General features: G+C 42.8%; 1 protein-coding gene across 1 annotated transcript in view; it reads right to left on the bottom strand.

Annotated features, from left to right (window-relative positions):
• Positions 1–2,011: 2,011 nt before the first annotated feature.
• Positions 2,012–26,947, bottom strand: part of ARHGEF10 (Rho guanine nucleotide exchange factor 10) — a 176,930-nt gene continuing 151,994 nt past the window's right edge. Inside the window, exons 28-29 of the mRNA XM_074947778.1 lie at positions 12,748–12,870; positions 2,012–3,918 (exon numbers count right to left, since the gene is read on the bottom strand). Of these exons, the coding sequence (XP_074803879.1) occupies positions 3,404–3,918; positions 12,748–12,870 (638 nt within the window). The 3' untranslated portion in view covers positions 2,012–3,403. The remainder of the gene's footprint in view (positions 3,919–12,747; positions 12,871–26,947) is intronic.

Below are 26,947 nucleotides of genomic sequence, written 5' to 3'. Positions count from 1 at the left end.
TATATCCATTTGAAAAGAATGCACATTCTTCTTGATGTATATTTCTGTACACCACAAATTGTAGCCCTCAGGTTTTCCATTGGTAAAATGATTAACAAAGAAATATATTTTTGAAGTTTAATTTTTTTTATTCACAGTTTTTTTTTGTAATTAAACATTTTGCTGAGTTTACTTTGGACATAAATACACAGTTATGGCTCACATTAGAACATAGATATTATTTGTTAAAAACATAACATGTAATGTATTGTAGTGGTTACACTATTTCCCCTTTCCTCTTAAGTTTTTTCCATCTCTTAAAGTGACATTAGATGCCAAATCTGACCTACCTAGCAACACAGTCAAATGTATCTATTAAGTTTTCTTATCGACTGTAAAAGTACCTTTGGCTTGCATTTGGTGTTAACGTAATACAAGTTAGCAGTATATCACAAAGCACATTGGACATACAGTTTGGTCACTGGCTAGAACTTTGATGTATAGTTTTATAACATGCTGTAAAAGCTTCTCTCTGCCTCATAGCCTAGTAATACTTATATAGTGCTTAGTTGCAAAAAGTTATAATTAAAGAAAGATAAATCATGGGCCCAGTCCTGTTACTATCGAAGTCAGGAGCAAAACTCCCATTGACTTTCATAGGAGCATGACTGTGCTGTGTCTCTACTGTTTATAAACAAAAGAAAAGTATATTTTGGCTAGAATATAAGGGGGTTGTCTCCTAAAATGTTAAAATATATAGTTGTGTAGTTGTGGTGGCGGATCCTGGAAATCTTCCAGGCATGGAATTCCAGTTCAACATGGCGGGGGCTTGTGGACTCAGCCCACTGTTACCAATAATAAAGAGCTGTGTAACAGCGGGTGCAATCCTTCATGCCATGCATGCTTGGCAATGGAATTCCAAACATGGACACCAGGCAGAATCAGAACTGGTTTCTTCTCTTTGCGGAGAAGCAGAAGGACAAGGGTTACATATAGTTTATGAATAAAAGCCTGTCAACATTTGTTTTTTATCCTGAAGTTAAATTTTAATCACAATTTAATACTTTAATAAAATAAGCAAGGGACAACACCCAACTGAAAGAATCAGATACCTTGGCGATGGGCATGGAATAAGAATTTAGGCCCTCACCCTGCATCAGATTTGCACAGGTGGATCATTATGCTTGTGGAGAATTCCACTGAAGTCAGTGGGATTCTGCGCTGGCACAAGGGTCTGCCCACACAGATCTAACTAGTGAGATTAAGCAGTTTACATCAGAGGTGATGGACGTCATTTGAAATATGTGGAAACCTTTTTTTCCAAGCTGGAATAAAAATAGTCCCAAAGTATATGTACTTTATTTAGGTAATCAAAACCCTATGTTGTGTACTTGATTCTAGCCAATGCAAACATTTGGCATTTATTCTGCTTTAGGAAATGTTTTGCTCATATTTTATGCTTACATTCTGCTGATGGTCATGCACTGTAGAGTTTACTACATCCAAATGAAGCTTGATAGGCATAGATTTACATGGCCTCTTATGTTTTCTAGTACTCAGGCTATCCCCTAGTTAGACCCCAGTTCCGGAAAGCATCCATATTCAAGATAAACATGCTTCAGTACAGTCCTTTTCTGAATTGGAGGCTTTGTTTCATTGTCACACCCAATGAGGTGGCTACGCCCTCCCTTAAAGTAATTTGACATATAGCACCCTAAATTCTAATAAAATTCCCACTGCACTCTAACTTAATGAGGCAACATAGAATTCTACTTGATAAATGAGAATATATGGTCAGGTTCTCTTTTGCAATTTGGCCCCTTGCCACTATCGGAGTGGCATAAACTGGCTGGAAAATGCCTGGATCTTTCCAGTTGAGAATTCCCCCAGAATAGTTCTCTTCCACGCTGGCCCTGGACATGGAAGTGGATGAGACAGGATATGCCAGAAGGGTGGACGGGCAGGTGGCCAAAGATCCAGACATTCTCAGCTGGTGGACAGTCCCTTGGGGTTAGTTACCAGCTGATGTAGTCTAGAGAAGCCCCCAGCTAATCCATTTGAACCCTCCCTGCCCTATGACCATCAGCAAAGACTGGGTGCAGCAGAGAATCTGACTCTGTCTTTACAGTACGGCATTCATTTTAGGAAAAGAAGCTATTCATCTGAAATTCTGGTAGGCTTAGGAGGGGTGACTACTGCTGAGAGATGGCCATGTCCCTGCTGCTTGCAGATGAGCACTAGAGCGCCCTTCTATGTACCGACATTACGTAGTGGATTTTAGCCTGTAGTCATGCCTAAAGTGCACATTCATTGATTTCAGATGAATGCCTGCATTAGTATGTGTGCTTCCTGTAGATATTGATATATTCAGATGAATTTATGCTCAGTATTTATTCCCTGCATTACTCACTGTGTAACCATGTACCGCTTCATGTTTTAATTGCTTCACTGCCATTACAGAATGCAAATTTATGTATTGTTAAAACTAGCATTTTTAACATACCCTAGATGCTAGAAGTACACCCCATTGCCAGAAACAGAATGCACGGCCAGCACTGGCACCAAGAAGTTAACCAGAATGCACATCTGTTTTGTATCTTCAACCTGTAGTGTATTTTCTGTTTGTTCCAAATCATCATGTGCAAGGGCCTCCACTAAAGAGTAAAGGTAAACAACACAGATAGATATCACATCTTCCAGTGCTGTTAACACACTTTTTTCCCCCTCCAACATTCTTTTTTAATAATATTGAGCATTAGAAATTAACAACGTATTTTTTGCTTTGAAAGATACAAAACAATTAGCCTATCTGACTGTTAAGTTTTTTGGTCGAAGCCATACACTTTCTTGTGGAATTATATTATATAGTGATTACTGAATTAACCTGTTACCCTTTATTAGTATATTTATTGCTCAAAATATTTGCTACTTTGTTAAAATGTACAGTACATGCAAGAATCACTTTTGAAAAAAGTGCTGACTTAAGAAAGCAAAAAACAGCATGTGAAATGGTATATCTTCCCTGCCTCTCCTAAGTGCTACAGATCATAATAATGACAGATATAAACTTGAATATAAATAAAGTGGAGATTCTAAAACCATTTAAAAGGGTCTGATATATCCCCAATATTTTAACTAGCAGAGCCCTCAGCAGCAGCTAAATATTTTCAATATTGTAATAAGGTAGGATGTTCTAAATAGGTTAGGAATCTATCTTGCAGCCCTTACCCAAGTGATCAATCCCATTGAATTAAACAGGACTGCTCATATGAATAATGGCTGCAGGGTTTGATCCTTGGCATTCACTGTAGTAAGATTACATCAGAAATCCCGTTAAAAGACAAACCATCGTAACAAATTTAGAGTTTAGGAATGAAATCGAATGACTTTGTAAAAAGTCACCATTTAACATGGTTTTAGTCACTTAGATGTTTAATAGCGGAATCTGCCAAACCATCACAGAAGATACCAGTTCATCCTGTCGCTGCGGCTTGGACTTCTTGTTCACCCTTCTATGTCCTTGTCCTCCAGAGATGACTAATACTGAACTTGCTTTCGTTTTCCTGGATCGCTGCCTTTTATTTTTAAGTGAGATGTTTTGATCCTTCAAGAGCTCATAAATGGTGCTGTCCTCCGGCCTACGTTCTAGGGAATTTGATCCATGAGACAATGTTAGGGACCCAGAAGATGAAGACATGTCACTTCTTTGTGCAATGGATCCTACTGAACCGCCTAGCCACACTGCAGTGTCCTGAGTGTTACTTAGGGAAGAGCTTGGTCTGTCATTGTGCAAGACATTTTTCTGGTCATCTTCTTTAGATTCGGAGTTAGGAGGCAGGCTGTTTCTGGACTTGCTTTTGTTTTTCTTGTTTACAGCTGTGACCATTACGAGGAATTTGACTGGGCCATTATGTGCATGATAGGATACCATTCCCCTTCCTGAAGCCAAAGGAAAAAGAAAAGATTATGTAATATTAATCTCACTCATTTTGGATCACTGTTTTACACCTCAACTACCTCATTCTCACAACAAATCATTTCAGATAGACTTGCATAACCCTGTCAAAAGAAACACAGCACGTAACAGGCTTTTCATATATTTACTGAACTGAAACATGGAATAATTTACAAAAAAATCTACAGTACATTGAAGATGCATTCGGGTTAGAACAGAAATCTGCTAAAAGCAGGACATGCAGAGTAAGCTGACATTTAGTTCATACTTTTGTACTCTGTTTTCACAACAGCAAGAATAGAGAAATCCTCAGCTGACTTGTTTTAACTGGCATTGTCACTACCTTAACGTTACATACTTTCTCCAAGACTCCACAACAAAATGAAAGGTTTTCAGTTAATCCTACTCCTCCCCTCTTGAATAGTATAAACACATCAATTCCAGTGCAGGAGTGGAGTGCACTTTACACCCACAGAGGAGGGGGTAGGATTTGCCCTTAAGCACTGATCTCTAGTTGCAGTGGTGCATTCATAGGACAAATGATGAATGAACAATATCAATTTAATTTTTTTAAAAAGGATTTAGGCTGTGGGACATTGGAGGAGAAAAGAAGGATTTAAACTGTCAGTCAAAAGATGGCACAAAAAGCAAACTGTTAGGGCTAAATTCAGAAGATCTTTAATAACTTGAATATATGTGGATCTTTCTACAGAGGGGAGAAAAGATGCAACATTCTGCCATACACACTCCCACCTGGGTGGAGGGATGTGACCATGAGATGTGCCTGTACCTCAGACCAGATCACTGGCCCCAGGAAGAACCAGGCATAATTTGGAATGAGAGAATGCTGTGAGATACCCAAAGATAGATTATGTCAATCTGTGACAAATGCATATATAGTAAATCAAGATTCCAAATAGACACAGGTGGATGTATCTCAGATCAGTAAGCTGTAAAGAGAAACAGAGTTAACATATCTACACAAGGCTTTTAAAGAAGATCAAACCCAGCTGATTCAGTTTGAAAATGGTTGCATACACTGATGTAGATCATCACCATGCACTAACTCCAGATTTGCTGCTAACTCTGGGATTTGCTGCAAATTGAATTAGTGTGGTCTATATTGTTTATGTGGATGCAATTGCTGCACACCACTTTCTCCATGCTTCCAATGGTTATCCCACTGTGCCTTGTGGGTCGACAATTACTGATCTATCTGTTCACCTGTGTGCCTTCCCACGCTCTGGTGTCAAGTTCCCAGGTCATCCCCCCCACCCCTTCTTTAAAAGCTGACACAGAGCCAGAATTTGCCAATTTGCATGTCCATTCCGCCCCCCCGTTATTGAGTGTTTCAATATTCTGCCATACAACTGCGATTGCACTCCAGAAGCCCAACAACATGCCTTGCACAGCTGCTTGGAGATGTGCTGAGACCCTGGATCTCATCACTATCTGGGGAGAAGCCTCAGTGTATGCCGCTTTTGTGGCCAGCCAGAAGAATAAAGACCTTTCTGTGGACATTGCCAAGCAGATGTCCACAAGGTGTCATGCCTGAGATGCTGACCCATGCTGGATAAAGAGCAAGCCATTCAAGAGTAAGTAAATTGAAATGAGGGACAGAAGGAGGCAATCTGACAGGAGCCATGTGACCTGTCCATTTTATGATAAACTGGATAGGATTCTACATAAGTATAGCACAACCCTTTCAAGACACCATGTGGAGCCCACTGGCCGCAATCTCCCCCACCTTGAGGATGACCAGCAAGGTCCAGTAAAGGTTGAGTGGGAAGATGCTGGAGAGGAGCTGTCCCCTGAGAACCAGGATCCTTTTTGAGACCCAGGACCCTGATGCAGATCAGCTGGAACACCAGCCGCAGTCATGCCCTGCTGCAGTGTACTCTGACTACTGCCCGGCATATGCCGAGTTTGAGTCCTAGCCAGAAACCCAGGCTTTACAATTTATTATTTATTTATTTATTATGCTATACTATCATTCTACCTTCTGTTTGGGATGACCCATCGCTGCAGCCGCTGTAGCAGATGTGAGTTAGGAGCCCTTCCAGATATCCAGACCCCACGTCCCACCCTCTTTCCATCAGTCCATGCTGCCCGTTTGCCCCCCACATACATGTCTGCCTGGGTGAAGCAGCCACCATTTTATAATCAGCCTGTCTCATGCTAAAGCCACAACTATCGACCATTTTCAGGGCCATGGCACAGAGGGCACTTGCCCATCTGCCTATTTTCCTTTCCCCTTCCCTCCTCTGTCCTGCCTGGCACACCCCCACCCCGCATCCTGATCTCCACCCCAAAATGGCACCAGTAGCATGCTGCAGAATCCACCTCTAGCCCACTCCTCTCCTGTGGCACATTCAAATAACAACATTCATTTGTGAAAAAAGCAACAGTTTATTGAGACAGTGGTTACAGGAAAAGAAGTTTGGTTAGTGTTCATAGTTTACATGAGGTAGACATGGATACTGCATGACTGGTAAAAGTACAAACAGTACTGTTTCCTGCTGACGTTTAAATGTCCTGTAACACACATTCTAGCTGACAATCATTGCAGGAATTTATCTATTTTTCTCTGCAGGGGATATAAAGCGGAACTTAAGAGCAAGGAATTCCTCAATTTTGGTTTGCACATTATAGGGAACAGCTTGCACACCCCCTTATAGCTCACAAGCCCCTTCCACTCCTGCAGCACTCCTGGGGGATCATCCTGGTGAATAACTTCACAGAGTATCTCTCACTGGTTTGCCCTTTTCCTTTTTGAATAAGACCATTCTCTGCCTTTGTGGCACCCGCCCCAATGTGACATTATTATGAATCAGGACAGTCTAATGTGAATCACTATCTGGTTTGGTCCCACTATTGCCCAATCCCTCCGACACCACAGAAGTGCCTCAAATACACAAACAAAACTGCAAAACAAAACCAGCAGCATTATTCCAACCCATCCTACACCCCAACTTGCTAAGGCACAGCGGCAAATAGCACACACAGCAGACAGATATCTCAATTGCTCCAGTGCTTCCTCACACACAGACAGAGCGACCACATAGCAAGTATGAAAAATTGAGACTTTTTTTTTTCAGGTGCAGGTATAGTCGCATGTATAAGACAAAGCCTCTAATATCAGGGTATCTGGTCACTCTAAGACCCCACTAACCATCTCTGAGGATCCCCCAAGACTGGGAGAGTCTCAGGGAGGTGAAGTCACATATGCATACTAAAAAAATATGATCATGGCTTGTCTGGAATAGGAACAATAAGCAACTGGTTTTTGTTCACACGCCCACAGCCACAGTGCTTGCAACAGTCAGACTGTCAGGGACAGGGCCTCCATCTACTGCTGAGAGGCTGGCCAACCTGAGGGGGTGAAACAGGCAGACTTGGGAGGAAATGTTTGGAGAACTTATGGCAGACTCTTAGAGAAAAACCAAACTGGCTGAGAGGTGGAGACAGTATGTGATGACCCCAAGGGCGAAAGAAATGGAGCTCTCCCAGCAGGGTATGGCAGTGGCCAAGAGAAGTGTGGCTGGAGACAAGGACGGCATTGCCATGACCAGGGACAGCATGGAAAAAGACAGGGAGATGCAGAGACAACTCATGGACGCTATCCTGAGCCAGAGGCCTCTCCTACAAAACATGCTCCTGCTAGGTCAGCAGGTCCTGCAGTTCCATAAACCAGGACCCAGCTGCATCCTTCAGTCTCTGGACAATACTGGCTACGGAAACTAGAAGCGACTCCTCTCCTCTGTACCCACACAGTGCACGTACTAGAGACCATTCCTCTTTCAGGCACAACATCTGCTTACCGAGAACACTGGCTTCTGGGAGCCCAGCACTTTTGAGCCCTCCAATGCACTTGACAATTTTGAGCCATGTACCGCAGTACCTCCGTGTACATGAAGAAGCAGAGGGGTCCTATATGCACCTGTAACTTTAAGACCCCCACCTTCAGCCTTGTTATTTCTAAACTCTTTGCACTGTTGCACTTTCAGTTTGGTTCACACTAATGTTTTATTTAAAGGGTTTCTTTTTTTGGTGAGTCAGTAGATTATTTTGGTAAATGTATTTTCAGATTAAATGTATGGTTATTTATCCACTAGTTCAATGAAAACTTGATTTTTGGCTTTGTTACTGTTGTTTCATAATAAAAACCATTTGAAATCAATTTTGGTCCATTATGACTCATCACTGCATGTAACACGTACAATTAGCTAAATAAAGCTAAAGTAATTCATACAGTTTTACAAAGGTATATGGGCAATGCCCCGCTTCCACCACCCATAAACACTATTACACCGCTCACAGACTATCCCAACCCCGCCTCCATGGATTAGCAGCCGGATGTCCACCTACACATGTACAAGCACGAGACTCAAAACACAAACAATAGGCATCCCTGACAATATTCCCCAGAGGTTAACATTCTCGATGGGATGCTTTACTGGCTGCTCAAACCACCGAGCAAGTCTCTGCACCTCAGTCTCCTGCTCATCACTAAGGCTTTCCTGCTCGGTCTCTCAAATACTGGGGAGAACACAGCACCCAGCTATAACAGTTGGGACTTTATCTGATGCTTCCAAACAATTCCATAAGAAGCACCATCTGCCTTTCAAACAGCCAAATGCATGCTCGACCACCATTCTGCAACTACTCAGGCGGGAGCTGAAATGTTCTCTCTTTCTGTCCAAGTGGCCTGTGTGTGGCTTCCTTGGCCAGGGCATCAAAGGGTAAACTGGATCCCTCAGAATAACCTGACCAATCTCCACACCATTAATGTCCACAGTGTTCCTGGGGGCAAATAGTCCTTTCTCCGTTAATGTAAAGAGAACTGAGTTCCGAAAGATCCTCACATCATGGACCCTTTCAGACCACCCTTCATTTATGTCTGTACACCTGCCATGGCAGTCAACCAGCCCTTGGAGCAGCAGAGAAAAATACCCCCTTCTGTTATAAATTCTGCACCCTGGTAGGGGTCCAATGTTCAGCATAGGTTCCATTAATGGCCCCAATACAGTCCCATGCCTACAAACCCATCAATAATCTCCTGAGCATTATCCAGCTTTGTGACCCAGTTAGACAGCATCTTATCAACAACATAGCAGAGCTGCATGAGAATGGCCCCAACAGTTGATCTCCCCATGCCAAACTGATTGGTTACAAACTGGTAACGTTATGGGATGGCCAACTTTCAGATAGCAAAGGCAACCAGCTCCTCTATGGGTGTGAGGCAGCGCATGTTGGTATGCTGTCACTCTAGCTCTGGCATCAGTTCGTCACAGCTCTCAAAAAAGGTAGCTCTCCCCATCCTGAAGTTCTCTCACCTCTGCTGGTCATCCCAGGTCTGCAGAATGATCCTCTCCCACCAATCCATGCTGATTTGCTGGGCCCAGAAATGGTGCTGCAGTCTATGTAGCTGATGCAGGAACTGGTTCCCTAGCTCCAACTGCTCAGTGTCAGTGCCCTCATCCTGCTGCAACAGCTTCACTGTGTTCTCCTGCAGCTGGGGGAGCTGCCAATGCTGGCATTAAATATCCTCATGGACCTGCACCATCTGCTCGGTGGTGCAGCAGAAAAAGTCCAGTGCCGAATGCAGCTGGCTTTTAATGCTGTAATACAGCCCAAATAGCCTCCATTTATTTGCATTTGCCAGCATAATGCATCTCTGGGTCCATGCTGGCAGAAAGCAATTGGAAAAAGGCACTAGCATGCCCAGAAAGGAAGCATGGGGCAGAGACAGTGGAAACATGGGCTTTTAAAAAAAATTGAACCTGTCTGGCTTCCACTATGTATCCGACAATTCACAGCAAAAACAATCCCATGATGCACATTTCTCAGCCATGAAGCAAAGGACCATGGGATACCCCTGAGAACTCTACTCCCTCAGTTCACTGCAAACCATCGCCATGTGTTCACCTGATGCAAGCTGAAATCAGAACAGGTGTCCCATGTGCATGCTATTGGTACGACTTGCATACTGCGAGTTACCAGACATGCATCAAAAAGCTTTGCATTATCTCCCATGTCTAGACATATCGTTAAGCTGTGATCCTGAAATTCTATCACTTAGGGCTTAGGAACGTATTACCACACAGTGAGGTAATACATTCCACAGGGGCGTGATTTCTAGAGCACACTAATGCGTTGGGCATTAATTGGTCCATGTAGACCAGGGGTTCTCAAACTGGGGGTCAGGACCTCTCAGGCGGTTGCGCAGTTATTACATGGGGGGTCACGAGCTGTCAACCTCCACCCCAAACTCTGCTTTGCCTCCAGCATTTATAATGGTATTAAATATATTAAAAAGTGTGTTTAATTGATAAGAGGGGTCACACTCAGAGGCTTGCTATGTGAAAGGGGTCACCAGTACAAAAGTTTGAAAACCACTGATGTAGACCCTACTGAGCATACATGCTGGAACTAGGAGTGCTGGGGGTGCTGCTGCACCCCGGCTTGAAGTGGTTTCCATTATATACGAGGTTTACAGTTTGGTTCAATGGCTCTCAGCACCCCCACTATACAAATTGTTCCAGCACCTCTGCTGCTGACGCGCAGTAAAGGCTCCCGAGTGTGCTTTAACACAGTACCATTTCAAACAGCGCTACGTTAAAGCGCAATATGGAACACTGAATGTGCAGCAGCACGTGGACTAATTAATGCACACCATGTTGGTGCGCTTTAGAAATCATACTCTGTAAAGCTAGAGTTGCCACCTCTCTAATTGCACAAAAACTGAACACCCTTGCCCCGCCCCTGCCCCGCCCCTTCTCTGAGGCCCCACCCACTCATTCTAGCCCCCCCCCCCCCCCCAGTTGCTCGCTCTCCCCCACCCACACTCATTTTCACTGGGCTGGGCAGGGGGTTGGCGTGCAGGAGAGGGTGAGGACTCCAGCTGGGGGTGCGGGTTCTCGGGTGAGGTTTTCAGGGTGCAGGAGGGGGCTCTGGATTGGGGCAGGGGGTTGAGGTGCGGGAGGGGTTTGGGGCACGATCTCCAGCCGGGCGGCGCTTATCTCAGGTGGCTCCTGGTCGGCAGTGCAGTGGGGCTAAGGCAGGTTCCCTGCCTGCCCCAGCTCCGCGCTGCTTCTGGAAGCGGCCGGCATGTCCAGATCTGGCCCCTAGGTGGAGGCGTGGTCAGGTGGCTCTGTGCAGTGTGCGCTGCCCGCGCCCGCAGGCACCGTCCCTGCAGCTCTTGTTGGCTGCAGTTCCCGGCCAATGGGAAGCTGCGGAGCTGGCGCTTGGGGCAGGGGCATCGTGCGGAGCTTCCCTGATCGCCCCTGCACCTAGGGGCTGCAAGGAAATGCTGGCTGTTTCCGGGCACTGAGCAAAGCCAGGGCAGGCAAGGAGCCTGCCTTAGCCCCGCTGTGCTGCCGACCAGACTTTTAATGGCCTGGTCAGTGGTGCTGACCGGAGCTGCCAGGGTCAACCAGATTGTAAAGCGCATTTCCCCAGAGAATCGCTTATATAGTAAGTGCAAAGGTGTAATGAGAAACTATCACTATTGCTATTAGAGACACACATATGAAGTGAAGCAATTATAAAAATCAGTGTTCTGAGATTCACATTCCCGATACTCAACCTGCAAACTATAAAAGTATATCTTCTCCAAATTTAATATGCTTGGAGCTTTGGACCTCTTAATGCCTATAGAAAAAGTCTCAATCCAAAAATAAATTTAAGAATATATAGTTCAGAGAAAGTAACCAAAGTGGAAATGGGAGGTTAAGAGTTAAAGATTTTTTTGCATGACTTTAACTATGATTTCCATACAATCCATCTATTTTTAAAGTTTCTCCTAAACATTAATTTTTTTAGGTTTGCCATTAAAAAGCACAATGTTGTTTTCTCTTAAGTTATTGATATTGTTATTTTTCTGAATAGTACTCAATCTTGTTTTTATTTTTGTAAAGTTACAGGAGTTTTGGTTTAAAAAAGACTATTATGGAAACTAGATATAAGTTGCTTGGCTTATAAGGTCTGCCTGCTTCCCTCCACAACTCAGAAATTTTAGGTGAAGTTCTGAAACCAAACTGTAGCTTCACATATGTCACATCCAGCACACTTTTTTGAACCTTGCTTTGTTATGATAGTGAAGAGCAGAACTGAAATGTTTCCAAAATGTTGGCAGAGTTCTGAGGTTCCTATCTCAGAAATGAATAGCTCCCAAAATAAGGTATCTTGTCTCTTCAGCAGGCCCCCAAATGCTATAGTTGTCAAAAGCTAACCAATAAGTCAAATTTTACATTTCAAGGACTCAATGTTATGCAGCGATCAGGTCACAAAAATAACCAGTCAGGAAAAACACTGAACTTTCAATACCCATCTCTCCAGATCCAGTATGCCATTTTTCTCCAAATTTGGAAATAAACACCCCCTCTGACTCTCCTCCCCTACCCACATGCCAATTTGCATTCTGATATAACATTTCCAAAAAACTGTAGAGGAGAACAACATTTCTCTTTACAGTGGAAAGGCTGTTCCAATCTTAGACACAGAGGTTTTCCCCCTCCGTAATACATGGCTTGAAGAGCTAACCTCCATCCTACTCTGCCTCAAAAGAACAACAACAGTTGTAGTCATGGATGCTGATTTAATAAAGCAAAAATAACAGAAGATAATAGAAATATGTTACAGATATACTATAAAACTAAGTAGGATCAACAAATCCTCATAAAAAAGCTCAAACCATGTCTATACAATACATAAAATTTTACATACTTACTTGATTTATTGACTAAATAATGTACTGAAAAGCCAGTCTTCAGCATACCATCATACAAAAATATATGAAAAATTTTACTCACCCGTTACTTTTGGAATTCCTTGCAAACGAGGCACTGGTAGTGCTACTATAATACCCAGATTTGTTCCAACTAACAATAACCCATGGCACACCAGCAGACTGGTCACAGAAACACGTTGCTGTCCTGTGAAATTCAGGGAGAGGTGCATTATTTAACAGATATAACCTTTGATTTGGTAAAGGTAACCTACAGTAAACTGCACATAATTACACTGTTATAGGTTCTGATTCAGCAAAACATTTAAGCAGAAGCTTAAATATTTTGCTGAAGCAAGGCCTTGAAATTTTACCTGCATGCCATATAACCCGCATGAAATGAAATTACTTCTGAAATGCTGTAATTCAACTTGTGTTTTCTTATAAAACCCTGCATTACAGTAGAAAGTAATCAGCTATATATTACTTTTACAAACAGGTTACTTTTACATATTCTTCATAGCCACACTACAATATATAATATGACATAATACACAATAGAATTACACAAGACTACAGTGTTACACTGTGTTCAAGCCTCAACCCTGTCCATATTTCCTGAGCATAATTGCATATTTTTCTACTTTTCAGTAACAACTTGGTGCATTTTGGGATTGCTCAAAATCCTCATAGCCTTTGAGGGGGAAAAAAGATAACTGATTGATTCAATGCACACGGACTTTCAAAAAGTCTTTAACAACCTCCCTCATAAATGGAAACTAAGTAGTTCAGTGACAAGAGGAGAAGTTATGTCCTAAATTAGAAACTGGCTAAGAGACAGAAACAAAGAGTTGGACTAAAGTGTTGGCCTGGGTCCCCCAAAACTCCATATTAGGTTCAGTATTGATTTATATATTCAGTGAGGTTCCGGAATAGTGGTGAAGAGTGCGATGGCAAAATCTGCAGAGGACAGGACATTTTTTAGTATGGCCATTACTTGAGAAGATTGTGAAGAACTCCAAAGAGACCTAACAACATTAGGTAAATGGACAGCATGATGCTGATGAAATTCAGCATTGACAAATGTAAAATAGCGCACATGGAAAGGAATAATGTGAACTATTCATGCACATTGCTAGGTTCCACATTAACTGTAACCACTCAGGAAGAAAGACCAGATCTTCAGTTGTGGAGTCATGCTAAAAAAATAAAAAATAAATAAAAAGCTAGGTTACATATAGAAAAGGATAGAAGATAATAATTAGAATATCAGGATGGCATTACATTACATTATTTTACATTTGACAACGTAAAAACTTTCCTCTATGGTGTCATTTCTTCAGAGTTCCCTTTCTTGGTGGTCCTTATAACTTGTATCTCTTTTGTAAAGTAATAGTATGGATTTTTCAGCTATCTGGAGTAAGAATGTATGCCAGAGCAAAATGGCTTCAGATTTATTCATTAAACCAGCAGTTTTCAAACCAGTGGTCCGCGAGCTCCATTCAGGTGGTCCACGGATAGTTCCCTCTCAGATGCACACCTGGGCGGCCGCACACAAGAGAATGAAGGGCCACCCACCTAATTAGTGAAGCCAGGCAGGTGTGGCTCCACTAATTAGGTGCCTGGACCCTGGAGAAGATGCACATGTAAGGTGAGGTGGTGGCCTTGAGGGGGGGGAAATAGGGGGTAGGTGGGAGGGGGCAGTGGGGTGAGAAGAGGGGGTGGGGGGAATTTGGAACGTGCAGGGCTGTGGCGGTCAGAGAAAGAGGCGACTTTCCCCAGCTCCAGGGCTGCGGCTGCCAGGGAGAGATGGCCCTCCTTCCCAGCCTCAGCTCTGTGGCTGCTGGGGGGGGGAGAGAACCCCCTCCCTCCCAGCCCCAGCTCGGGGGCTGCTGTGGCGGGGGAGAGAGGGCACATCCATTGCATTAGAAAGGTAAGACCACTGATATTAAAATATGAGTTGTGTGCTTTTATTTGTAGAACCAAAAAAAATTAAATTATTATTAATGGGTTTTTTATATAGTGCTTTTATCCAAAGTGCTTTACAATAGTTAACTAACAGTACAAACAACATTTGGAAAGATCATTAAGTGGCCCACCGAGACCCTCAGCAATTTTCAAGTGGTCTTCGAAAAAAAAGTTTGAGAACAATAAACAGGAGACAGAAGATTTTGATTAATTAATTGAAAGCCTGGTGAGCACTGGAGAGCAAAAGCACTAGAGAGAAAATGGCATGTTAGAATGTGTAAGGATGAAAGAGACAAAACAGTCATCAAAAAGCATGTGAGAAAAACAATATGGTCTTACAAAGCAACATTTAGCAGTGCTAGTCAAATCTACTTACAAATATAAATCAGGCATAATGAAAAAATCCATAATATTAGTTTCTCTCTTTCTCCCTCTCTGGTATAGCAAACAATAAGAAGTCATCTTAGCATACAATTAAAGTTGTATGTCTACAAGTAAATTATTATGTGTCTTGTGAAAGCTTAATATTTTCAGCTGAAATATTAAGGAGGAGATGTGCTAGGTTTCCAAAGGGGAGTATGTAAGCATGTTCCCTTCACGGCTGATCAGAGGGACACCCTTGAAGGAGACTGAAAATTCTACCCTTATAGTCAGAGGGTAGATGGCATTAAAGTGATGGCAGCTGGATGAAAATTGAGAATAGAGGACATCTATCAGAGGAAAACTCATCATAACCCAGAATGATGCCAGAGCCTACAGCCTTGATCTGTTTGTGAAAGTGAAGGCAAATAAAAACACAAACACATTTCCTTGTTGAAACAAAGAACCTACTAAGCAAAGAACAGTAAGTATTATACATGGTACCCACCAAACCAAACTCACATCTCCGACTATCAGCTTGCCTTTGATACTCAGATATTATGCAGATATTATTTCTATATACTAATTATGATTTTCAGAATTGCACAATTTCATCAGGCTTAGCTTGGGATGGACACAAACCAAAATCATTTCTAGTTATCTCTGAACTTGAGAACATCTCAAAATACACAACTGATTCCAGATGTCCAAATTTGGCAAATATCTTTAGAATAGACCAAAATGAACCAAATCCTTGGTTCCAAACACCTCTGAATTTGGGGATTTTCAAGAGCAGAATCTGAATTTTGTGGCTTAGAATCATAGACTATCGGGGTTGGAAGGGACCTCAGGAGTCCCTGCTCAAAGCAGGACCAATCCCCAACTAAATCATCCCAGCCATGGCTTTGTCAAGCCTGATCTTAAAAACTTCTAAGGAAGGAGATTCCACCACCTCCCTAGGTAACGCATTCCAGTGTTTCACCACCCTCCTAGTGAAAAAGTTTTTCCCAATATCCAACCTAAACCTCCTCCACTGCAACTTGAGACCATTACTCCTCGTTCTGTCATCTGCTAGCACAGAGAACAGTCTACATCCATCCTCTTTGGAACCCCCTTTCAGCTAGTTGAAAGCAGCTATCAAATCCCCCCTCATTCTTCTCTTCCGCAGACTAAACAATCCCAGTTCCCTCAGCCTCTCCTCATAAGTCATGTGTTCCAGTCCCCTAATCAGTTTTGTTGCCCTCCGCTGGACTCTTTCCAATTTTTCCACATCCTTCTTGTAGTGTGGGGCCCAAAACTGGACACAGTACTCCAGATGAGGCCTCACCAATGTCGAATAGAGGGAAACGATCACGTCCCTCGATCTGCTGGCAATGCCCCTACATATACATCCCAAAATGCCATTGGCCTTCTTGGCAACAAGGGCACACTGTTGACTCATATCCAGCTTCTCGTCCACTGTAACCCCTAGGTCCTTTTCTGCAGAACTGCTGCCGAGCCATTCGGTCCCCAGTCTGTAGCGGTACATGGGATTCTTCCATCCTAAGTGCAGGACTCTGCACTTGTCCTTGTTGAACCTCATCAGATTTCTTTTGGCACAATCCTCTAATTTGTCTGGGGCCCTCTGTATCCTATTTCTAACCCCCAGCGTATTTACCTCTCCTCCCAGTTTAGTGTCATCTGCAAACTTGCTGAGGGTGCAATCCACACCATCCTCCAGATCATTTATGAAGATATTGAACAAAACCAGCCCCAGGACCGACCCTTGGGGCACTCCGCTTGATACCGGCTGCCAACTAGACATGGAGCCATTGATCACTACCCGTTGAGCCCGACAATCTAGCCAACTTTCTATCCACCTTATAGTCCATTCATCCAGCCCATACTTCTTTAACTTGCTGGTAAGAATACTGTAGGAGACCGTGTCAAAAGCTTTGCTAAAGTCAAGGAACAACACGTCCACTGCTTTCCCCTCATCCACAGAGCCAGTTATCTCGTCATAGAAGGCAATTAGATTAGTCAGGCATGACTTGCCCTTGGTGAATCAATGCTGACTGTTCCTGATCACTTTCCTCTCCTCTAAGTGCTTCAGAATTGATTCCTTGAGGACCTGCTCCATGATTTTTCCAGGGACTGAGGTGAGGCTGACTGGCCTGTAGTTCCCAGGATCCTCCTTCTTCCCTTTTTTAAAGATGGGCACTACATTAGCCTTTTTCCAGTCGTCCGGGACTTCCCCCAATTGCCATAAGTTTTAAAAGATAATGGCCAATGGCTCTGCAATCACATCCGCCAACTCCTTTAGCACTCTCGGATGCAGCGCATCCGGCCCCATGGATTTGTGCTCGTTCAGCTTTTCTAAATAGTCCCAAACCACTTCTTTCTCCACAGAGGGCTGGTCACCTCCTCCCCATGCTGTGCTGCCCAGTGCAGCAGTCTGGGAGCTGACCTTGTTCGTGAAGACAGAGGCGAAAAAAGCATTGAGTACATTAGCTTTTTCCATATCCTCTGTCACTAGATTGCCTCTCTCATTCAGCAAGGGGCCCACACTTTCCTTGACTTTCTTCTTGGCTTAACTCATCCATAATGCAAACAAGCTAATGTTCCTAAATATATAACATCTTTGGGTATGTAATGTCTGCAACGCCTTTTAGGGTGTTCAACACTGGGAAAAAATTTCAATGCCTGTCTTCACACTTTAGCCTTGAAGCGAATTCCAACTGGTAATTTGCACCTGTGAAGTAACATTATTATTTCCATATGTGAAAACAGTATGTGATTTGTAGGCAACCTATAGTCCTATATATAGAACACAATCTTATGCATGAACCACTAAAAGTGAGGTCAAAAGGAAAAGTGCTTGCTTTGAAATCTTGGGAAAGCAGGAAACATCTGCATGTGAATACGTATTTTTGACATAACTTATAGTAACACGTGATGCTAAATAAAACCACTCATAAAAAGGTTTTACTTGTTTGCAAAATAAGGTTTGCAATCTTGCTATGGTGTGCAAATTTGTGATTTTTAAAGTTTATTTATTTTATCCCAGGGGGAAAGAAATGCAAACAAGTAATGGCCCCTGATTAATTTAATGTGTTCTATCTAAAAACATCTAAAACAAGAAGATATTCACCATTACAGTCTTCGAGAGGAGGTAATAAATATAAAAGCTAAATATTATTATTCCTGTTTTAAATTAAATCTTTCAGATGAAATTGCATTAATACTTAATGGTATTGTTAAACTAGTAAACTTAATAAGACTCTCATCCTGCGAAGACTTATGGCCATGCTTAATTGAGCAGGCTCATTTATTCTGTTTTTTCTGGATTCAGGCCTCCATCTATCTTCCTCAAGTATCAGCTTTTGACCCCAGTCCTGCAACTGGATATGTGTAAGTGAAACTTTTGCCCCTTCACAGAGCCCTCTGCAGTCAGTTCTATGCAAGGATGCCCCTGCACAGATTCTGCTGCAGGATCTGGCCCAACCTGCAAATTAAACTGGCTAAAAGCCTACAGTGCTGCTTATTGTATCAGACTACCCTCATGTCTCTCCCTCCTTTTACTCTTTTTTAGGATGGCAACTTGATAAAAGAAAAACCTTTAACAGCGGTGAGGGTTTATTAACTACAAATGAGTGTACTTTATTTTCTATAGAGAGGAAATGAGAAAATGTTTTTTCTTTGTCTCTCCTTCTCATCAGTTTCCAGGAAGCACACTCGGAATGTTAGAGGATAAAGAACGGAAACCACCCCTTTGTTAAATAGGTAACCTGTCATCATCCATAAGCACAAAGAAATCAGATAGTTCAGGGTCAGCAGAATCTCTCTCAAAGGACAGACCATATTATAAATTTTAAAAACACCTGGGAAACTGTTTGGTTTGAGGATATTTAAATATCAGTGTTCTTTACTGAAAAATAAAATGTGTGACCATGAAAAAAAACACAAGCTAGTTAATAAAAATGTGGCATGTGTATAGTATGACTATTAATTAGCAATACTTTTAAAACACCTTGTGAACAAGGAAGCATAGTATACATGCCTTAAGAAGATTAGATGAATTGTGACAGGGGGTGTTGCAAAGTTGCCTATTTGAACTGTGGACCAAATATACTGGGCACAAGTTTGCCCTCAAAGGAAACTTATATAACATATTGGCAAGAGGTGTATATTCATGTCACCCCTAGTGTCTTTTCTACAAAGGCTACTAGACCTCTTCTGTTGCCAGCTAAAGGGGTTCCTCCTTTGGCTATAGTGGTAGTGGGGTGTACTGAGCTGAAGATCCTGGGTTCTAATCCCTTGTGTTTGCTGGTATCTTGCAATTAAAACAATTGCTATTTTTAAACTTTCCAGTATTCTAGAAACTGACAGTTCTCCCAGCTTCATCTTTTCCCCACACCAGGACCCCCATTAGATCCCTCACCCGTTTCATCTCCTGCAACCTAATCCACTCCCATACGTTCCATTGCATTAAAAACATAGGCCCTGCAGCAGAGAAAGGGATCTATCAGGACATCATTTATAGTTCCCTGATTCCCAGGGCGAGGCTGTGTTGCACTGAGCCCCTGGATAAATCAGAGTAATCTAGGAGCTGCTCTAATTTATGTCAGCTGACTACATGTTTAAACAACAGTACACCCAGAGAACATAGATAGATTGGAGCATGCTCGAGCCACTTCCCCTCCAGAGCTGAAGTGTGCGGGTGCTCGTTTGACACCAACTGAGAACTCTCCTGCACCAGAGGAACTTTCAGCTAGCTGATTCCTGTTCCTTTTGAGTCACATAAGTAGTCTAAAGGGCCAGAATACAACCAACATCCAGCCCATAAATGGCAGTATTCAGGAGCTCCCAAGATTATGGGAGTAACTGTCTTCCACTACAGATCTCCTCTCCCCTGGCACCACCTCCCCAACCAGAAGCTATCAGATACCTCCCTGACACTGTATCAGATGGAGAAAAGCACAACAACACTATTATTGGTTCATGTTTGTTATGGGCTATGTCTGCTTTTTTATTATTCAACTCTGCCAGCTTGCAGTTATTAGGAAGACAATCCTTTCCTCTGCCATTTCCTCCACATTTCACTCTTGTCTTACCCTGCACTCTGCAGTAGGTTGCAATGTTACCTTTCCCAAGGTAGAACAGGAACATTCTTTGTGACAGGAAAGGCAGGCCATGACATTCAAAGCTGTGTTCAGATGGCAATAAAATGGTGATAACCTAATGCTAAATTACTTTGTGTTGTGTTACTTCAGCAGAGCCATATAATTCAGTGATCTTTCCCTCCTGGAGCAGTAGGAGACAGACAAAAGGATTATAATTTTCCTCTCACTCACACTGGTTCTACAGTAAATGTAATTCCATTAACCACAATGGATCTACTGAGGTAAAGAAGAGCAGAATCACAGCAAATCCCCAGGGAGCCAGTTAAGCTGGTTTTACGGCTCCTTCGTGCTCTGAGAATCTGATCCAAGGAGTCCAGATTCTTGAAAGACTTGTCATGACATTGGGTCTATTCTTCCTGTAGCAAACATTCTCTTTCATAGGCACATTAGGCGGATTTTTAGACTAACTTCTTCCCCCTGTTCTTCTCATCCCCGAGTTCAATAAACCATGAGCTTTTACTCACTCTTCTTTTTGCATGTTAATGAGCCTCTGTCAAACTGCATACAATTAACTGGGTTGTTCCATTTAAAATACAAACATTCCATCGCAGCACACATCCGAGCCCTGGATGGACAGCATGAATCAAATGCCCACACACCCCTAAGCATTTCTCAGCACAACACGTTACAATAAAAGACTTCTAAATATGCAGTCATTTCACTCCACTCCTTTTGAGCTCCTAGTATATTACACACAGTCTGACGTGATCTTTGGCTGTTTTTGTTTTTAATTGTAAAAGGCTCTGAGCAAATTTATTATGCAAACCACCTACTTCCCTCTTTTTTACCCTTTTTGGTTACAATGTTGTGGGATCATGCTCAAAGATCCAAGAACTGCTACTGAATAACTGGAATGCATTTCATGTTTCAAATGGATGCTATTGTAGCATTTTTGCTGCACAATTTCCACTCTTAAAAACCCTTTGGCTCACAGGAGAGGTTTTTGAAAGGAAAAAAAAAAACCCTAAAGTTTTGAGAATTACACCAGAGGATATTAAAAATAGTCAAAACTCTTTTACAGGAAAATGTTGGTCAATTACATCAATTACATCAGCCTATTTTATTACCATGGCAATGACAGCTTAAACTAAATATTTTCAAGATGACTTTTTTTTCCATTAGAGAACAAACATTTTCAACAAGGAATTCAACACTTTCTTTGCACCACTGTAGGAAATATTAACTTAGTGTTAATCTTCTGTTTATGCTGATCCTCATCCTTTTGCACAAATAGGACAAATTAAATGGAATGGCCCATTTAAACACAGAGCAAGAAGAAAATTCAGTAACCAGCCTTTAGCGTGGGAGTTACATACAATTTAGAATAGACTCTTAATAGAGCACTGTAAAAATGAAGAGATATTAATGACACCATTTACAGTGGAGCTTTATTTTGAAGCTAATGCAATATATAGTAGGTAGGGTGAGACAGTAAGTTGATAAGAAAGGGATTTATTTTTGAAATTAAAAATTTTATACACTATTCTGTTTAAGGAAAAAAAATACATTCAATGCCAAAAACCTGATCATTGTTCAAATCAAAGCAGGACACTGGCTTCCCCCACCCCCTTCCCCAGTGCTGGGCTAAGCTGCACTTGGGGGCACATGGGTGCAAGTGATCTGAATATCATCCTTACGTACAAATAGGGAGAATTGGAAAGAAAAATGAAACCCTATATTTTAATACCATTGAAACACTTTGGACTCAGAGAACTTTGACAAAGAGACAGACTGGAAATAAATGAATAACAGGCATGAGCCTAAATTCCACTGCAGAGAGGCATGTAGCCAGATTTCAGGCTAAATTCTATTATTCTGCTTTGGCCAATAATTGTTTCCAAACACTTAATGAACTGTGAATAATTGAGGAAATGTCAATCTCCCGACAGAAGTTTCCCCTTCCATCATAGCCAACTCTGCCATTTCCTCCCTCCTCCTCACAGCCAGGTCATGTCCAACCTCTCCTGAGCAATCCTTTCTAAGTTAGGGTTGCCAGGTGTCCTGTTTTCGACCGAAACTCCCGGTCAAAAAGAGACCAGCAGGTCAGGCTCTAGGCGGTGGGGGGAGCACGGGGCTCCGCACACTGTCCCCTCCCTGAGCACCGGCTCCGCAATCCCATTGGTTGGGAACCACGGCCAGTGGGAGTTTGGGTGGTGGTGCCTGCGGGCGAAAGCAGGGCACGGAGCCTCCTGGCCCCCATGTCTAGGAGCCAGACCTGCTGGCCGCTTCCTGGGCACAGCGCAGTGCCAGGACAGGCAGGGAGCCTGCCTTAGCCCCTCTGCACTGCTGACCGGGAGCTGCCAAGGTAAGCCTGCGTCCCAGCCCCAAGCTCTAACCCCCTGCCCCAGCCCTGAGCCCCCCGCAAACCTGGAGCTCCCTCCTGCACTCCAAACCCCTCATCCCTGGCCCCACCCCAGAGCCCATACCCCCTCCTGCAACCCAAACCCCTGCCTCAACCTTCAGTCCCCTCCCACACTCCGAATCCCTTGGCCCCGACCCCCAGCCTGGAGCCCCCTCCTACACCCCAAACCCCTCATCCCCGGTCCCACCCCAGAGCCTGCACCCCAGCTGGAGCCCTCACTCCCTCCCATACCACAACTCCCCAGCCTAGAGCCCCCTCCTGTACCCTGAACCCCTCATTTCTGGCCCCACCCTGGAGCCCGCACCCTCATTAGAGCGCTTCCCCCCCCATACCCCAACCTCCTGCCCCAGCCCAGTAAAAGTCAGTGAGGGTGGGGGAGAGTGAGCCACCGAGGGAGGGAGAATGTAGTGAGCAGGGGCGGGACCTCAGGAAGGGGCAGGGAGGGGGCGGGGCCTCAGGGTAGAGGCAGGACTAGAGTGTTCGGTTTTGTGCGATTAGAAGTTGGCAACCCTATTCTAATTGTTTCCCTCCTTCCCATTGCTTTTCCCTTTCCTGGTACTCCTGAGGCTCCCACTGTCTTTCCTAAGTGAAAGTCTCTCCCTTTTGCTTCCTTCCACGTTCCCAGCAAAAGACTCCCCTTGTCTCTTCCAAGTGTTGATCAACCGCTTGTGTCAAAACCTCCTCCTGCTTACTTTCCAAAAAGGGATGGCATGCATACCAGAGGTGTTTTTTATCAGATAAAATAATGGTTTTTACTGCCATGGGAAAAACTACCAATTCCAGTTCAAGGTATTTTCTATTTTAAAAACTTTCATTAGTGCACACCACATTACACTTCATTGTAGTTACATATTCAAATTGTGGTTACATAAGGTTGGAGATTTGGAGATTAATTTAGGGTTGTAGAAATAAAAAGTAAAACTGCAGGAGGCGTAATATTAATATATGTAATATAATACTGATCATCGGAATGTCTATACATTTTAGTTCAGTATTTTCTCAAGGAACTTTCACATATCATGACTAATATTTCAGTTTTCAATATTATTTAACTATTATATATACTGAAAAACTATTATCAAACTGCTAGATATTTCCCAGTAATTTTCACTAGTATATTCTAGTAATTATTTTATTTTTCCCCGTTTATTTACCAGTGCCCTGTCCTAAACTAGTTTTTCCCTCTTAAATTGCCAACTCTGCTACCAAAACCAGTTCCCCTCTTTCTTTTCAGGAATCCTAGACCCTTCGAAGCATTTCTATCGTCAGTACAGAGGTCACATTTCTTATTCCTAACTCATGCAATCTCTGCTTTAAAACTATTATTTTGCTATCATCTACAAACTTTACTGTTGGTAGCTGTGTAGCTGTGAATGTGAGCACATGGTTTAACACATTAACTTAATCCCATAGGGTAACAGAAAGAAACCTACATAAACAAAAGAACATTTGGAGTAAGGCCTTCAACCTTTTATTTTCTGTAGTAAAACAATTACATGTGTGCTTAAAAAAAACTAAACTGGGTTGCCACTTCAATTGTTACAGCAAAAAAACAATCTTTCTATTACAAATAATTGTTTTCAGAATAGGATTAGATGCCAAGATGTCATTGTAAGAAAAGAGAATAGCTACCTTTAATGAAATTATGATTAAGGATTAGCTGTAATTCTAGCAACCTGTTAAATAAAGAGTAGATGTTCTGTGTGCAGTGCTGCTTTTGCATGTCACGGTGTGCAGTGGGGACACCATCAAGTTATAACCAAGAAGTATTAGGAAAAGTAATCTCTAACTAATTGCCCAAATTTGGAAAGAGATGCATGCAAAAATGCATTTTTGCTTTCAGTCATTCAAGGCCCAGATATAGTGGAATGGACACACACAAATTAGGGTGCCTGTGTGTTACTTGTGCATGTGTATACATATATTTTTACATGTACCCTTTTGAAATATGTGCAAAGCTATTCTATTTTGAGAGTTTATCAGGTGGACTATTTCAGCACTGATTTTATTATTTATATCCTATTGTAGGAAAAGATTGAATGTACAGTGACATATGTAACAGTATAATTTATTGTGCTATCAACTATTCAGTTCTAACAAGAAAATTAATCCTGATTCTTAGGTGGTCAAGCTCAGCACAGGAACCCTGTGTGGTGGGTCAAAGTTGTCTGTAAGCCATTCACCACTGTAGTCCCCCAAATCCCGGGGCAAGTGAGGGCTGGTTCTGTTCCTGGTATATATTTGAGCAGACTTGTGGCTGTGCTAGCCTGCCAATTTGTAACAGCCCCTGTGCCGGGCACCTGGCAGCCAGTGGCTTTATGCCACCCTGGGATTCCCTTATATAAGGGGAATCCCTAGCTGTTCATTGGGCATAAAAGGTTGTCACAAGAAGGAGGGAGAAAAATTGGTCTTCTTAACCTCTGAGGATAGGACAAGAAGCAATGGGCTTAAATTGCAGCAAGGGATGTTTAGGTTGGACATTAGGAAAAACTTCCTAACTGTCTGGGTGGTTAAGCACTGGAATAAATTGCCTAGGAAGGCTATGGAATCTCCATCATTGGAGATTTTTAAGAGCAGGTTAGACAAACACCTGTCAGGAATGGTCTAGATAATACCTAGTACTGCCATGAGTGCAGGGAAGTGGACTAGATGACCTCAAAGGTCCCTTCCAGTTCCATGATTCCATGATATTGGAAAAGACCAACAGTCCTAGCCTGATATCCTGCCTATGACAGTCGCTGGGAACCACAGCGGGGAAAGGAGCAGAATGCCAGCAGCTCCTCTGGTGGCTGTACTGCCCCCAGCCCTGTCCACCCAGCCCTGTCCTCCGGCGGGGCTGCTGCTGTACAGACAGAGGAGATGCAGCTCCGTGGAAGAGCGTGGGTGGGGGGACAGAGGGTGGTACAGCCACGCCAGAGGAGCTGCTGGCGTGAGGCTGCTGGCTCCTCCTATGTCTTTCCGATACGCAGTACCAGCTACAAATATCTTGCTGGTACGGCGTACCGTACTACCATACTTGCACTGCTGCATATCCTCTCTTAGTTGTCTCTTATCCAAGCTGAAAAGTCCCAGTCTTTTTAATATCTTCTCATATAGAAGCTACTCCATACCGCTAATCACTTTTGTTGTCCTTCTCTATACCTTTTCCAATTCAAATCATAGGTGGAGCTAGGGGTGCTGGGGATGCAGGAGCATCCCCTGGCTTGAAGTGGTTTCCATCACATACAGGGTTTACAATTTGTTTCAATAGCTCTCAGCACCCCGGATTCTAATATATCTTTTTGGAGATGGGGTAACCAGAACTGCATGCATTATTCAAGGTATGGGTGTACTATGGATTTATATAGAGGCATTATGATATTTTCTGTCTTATTATCTATCCCTTTCTTAATGGTTCCTAACATTCTGCTAGCTTTATTTTGACTGCTGCTGCACACTGAATAGATGCTTTCAGACAACTATACACAATGACTCCACGGTTTCTTTCTTGAGTGGCAACAGCTTATTTAGACCCCATCATTTTTATGTACATTTAGGATTATGTTTTCCAGTGTGAATTACTTTGCATTTATCAACATTGAATTTCATCTGCCATTTTGTTGCCCAATCACACTGTTTTGTGAGATCCCTTTGTAACTCTTTGCAGTCTGCTTTGGACTGAACTTTCTTGAGTAGTTTTGTATCGTCTGCAAATTTTGCCACCTGACTGCTTACCCCTTTTCTTCAGATCATTTATGAATATGATGAACAGGACTGGTCCCAGTAGACCCCTAGGGGACACCACTATTTACTTCTCTCCATTCTGAAAACTGACCTTTTATTCCTACCCTTTGTTTCCTGTCTTAACCAGTTACTGATCCATCAGAGGATCTTCCCTCTTATCCTATGACTGCTTACTTTGCTTAAGAGCCTTTGGTGAGGGACATTGTCAAAGGCTTTCTGAAAGTCCAAGTACACTATATCCACTGGACTACTCTTGTCCATATGTTTGTTGTTCCACTCAAAGAATTCTAACAGATTGGCGAGGCATGATTTCCCTTTACAAAAACTGGACTGGCTCTTCCCAACAAATCTTGTTAATATATTCTTGTACAGTGCTACAAAATAGGACAAAATTGGAGCCCGCAACTGGCCTCCTATTTGCTCTTTACTATTTTCTCTATGTCTTGTAATGGGGATGGTAGATATGGAGGGAATTAATTGCATACCCTGCTCTGAAAAGCAGACAGTGAACTGAATTATACGAATCCTGCTCTTTAGTTTCTTAATAGATTGTCTTTCTGTTAATGCTCATAGTATCTCACGATCTGACAGACACACACTACCCAACTAGTCAAAAGAGATAGACTCTAGCTGCACAGCTGACATCTAGATACAATTAAAAGTATGAAACTAGGGTTCTAGTTCAGGCCCACATCTATGAGATACTGTAG

Source organism: Natator depressus, chromosome 3 (assembly GCF_965152275.1).
Source record: "Natator depressus isolate rNatDep1 chromosome 3, rNatDep2.hap1, whole genome shotgun sequence".
In the NCBI taxonomy this organism is placed as follows: domain Eukaryota; kingdom Metazoa; phylum Chordata; order Testudines; family Cheloniidae; genus Natator; species Natator depressus.
The sequence above is the reverse complement of the archived record's forward strand: the minus strand, read 5'-3'. Positions and strand labels throughout refer to the sequence as shown.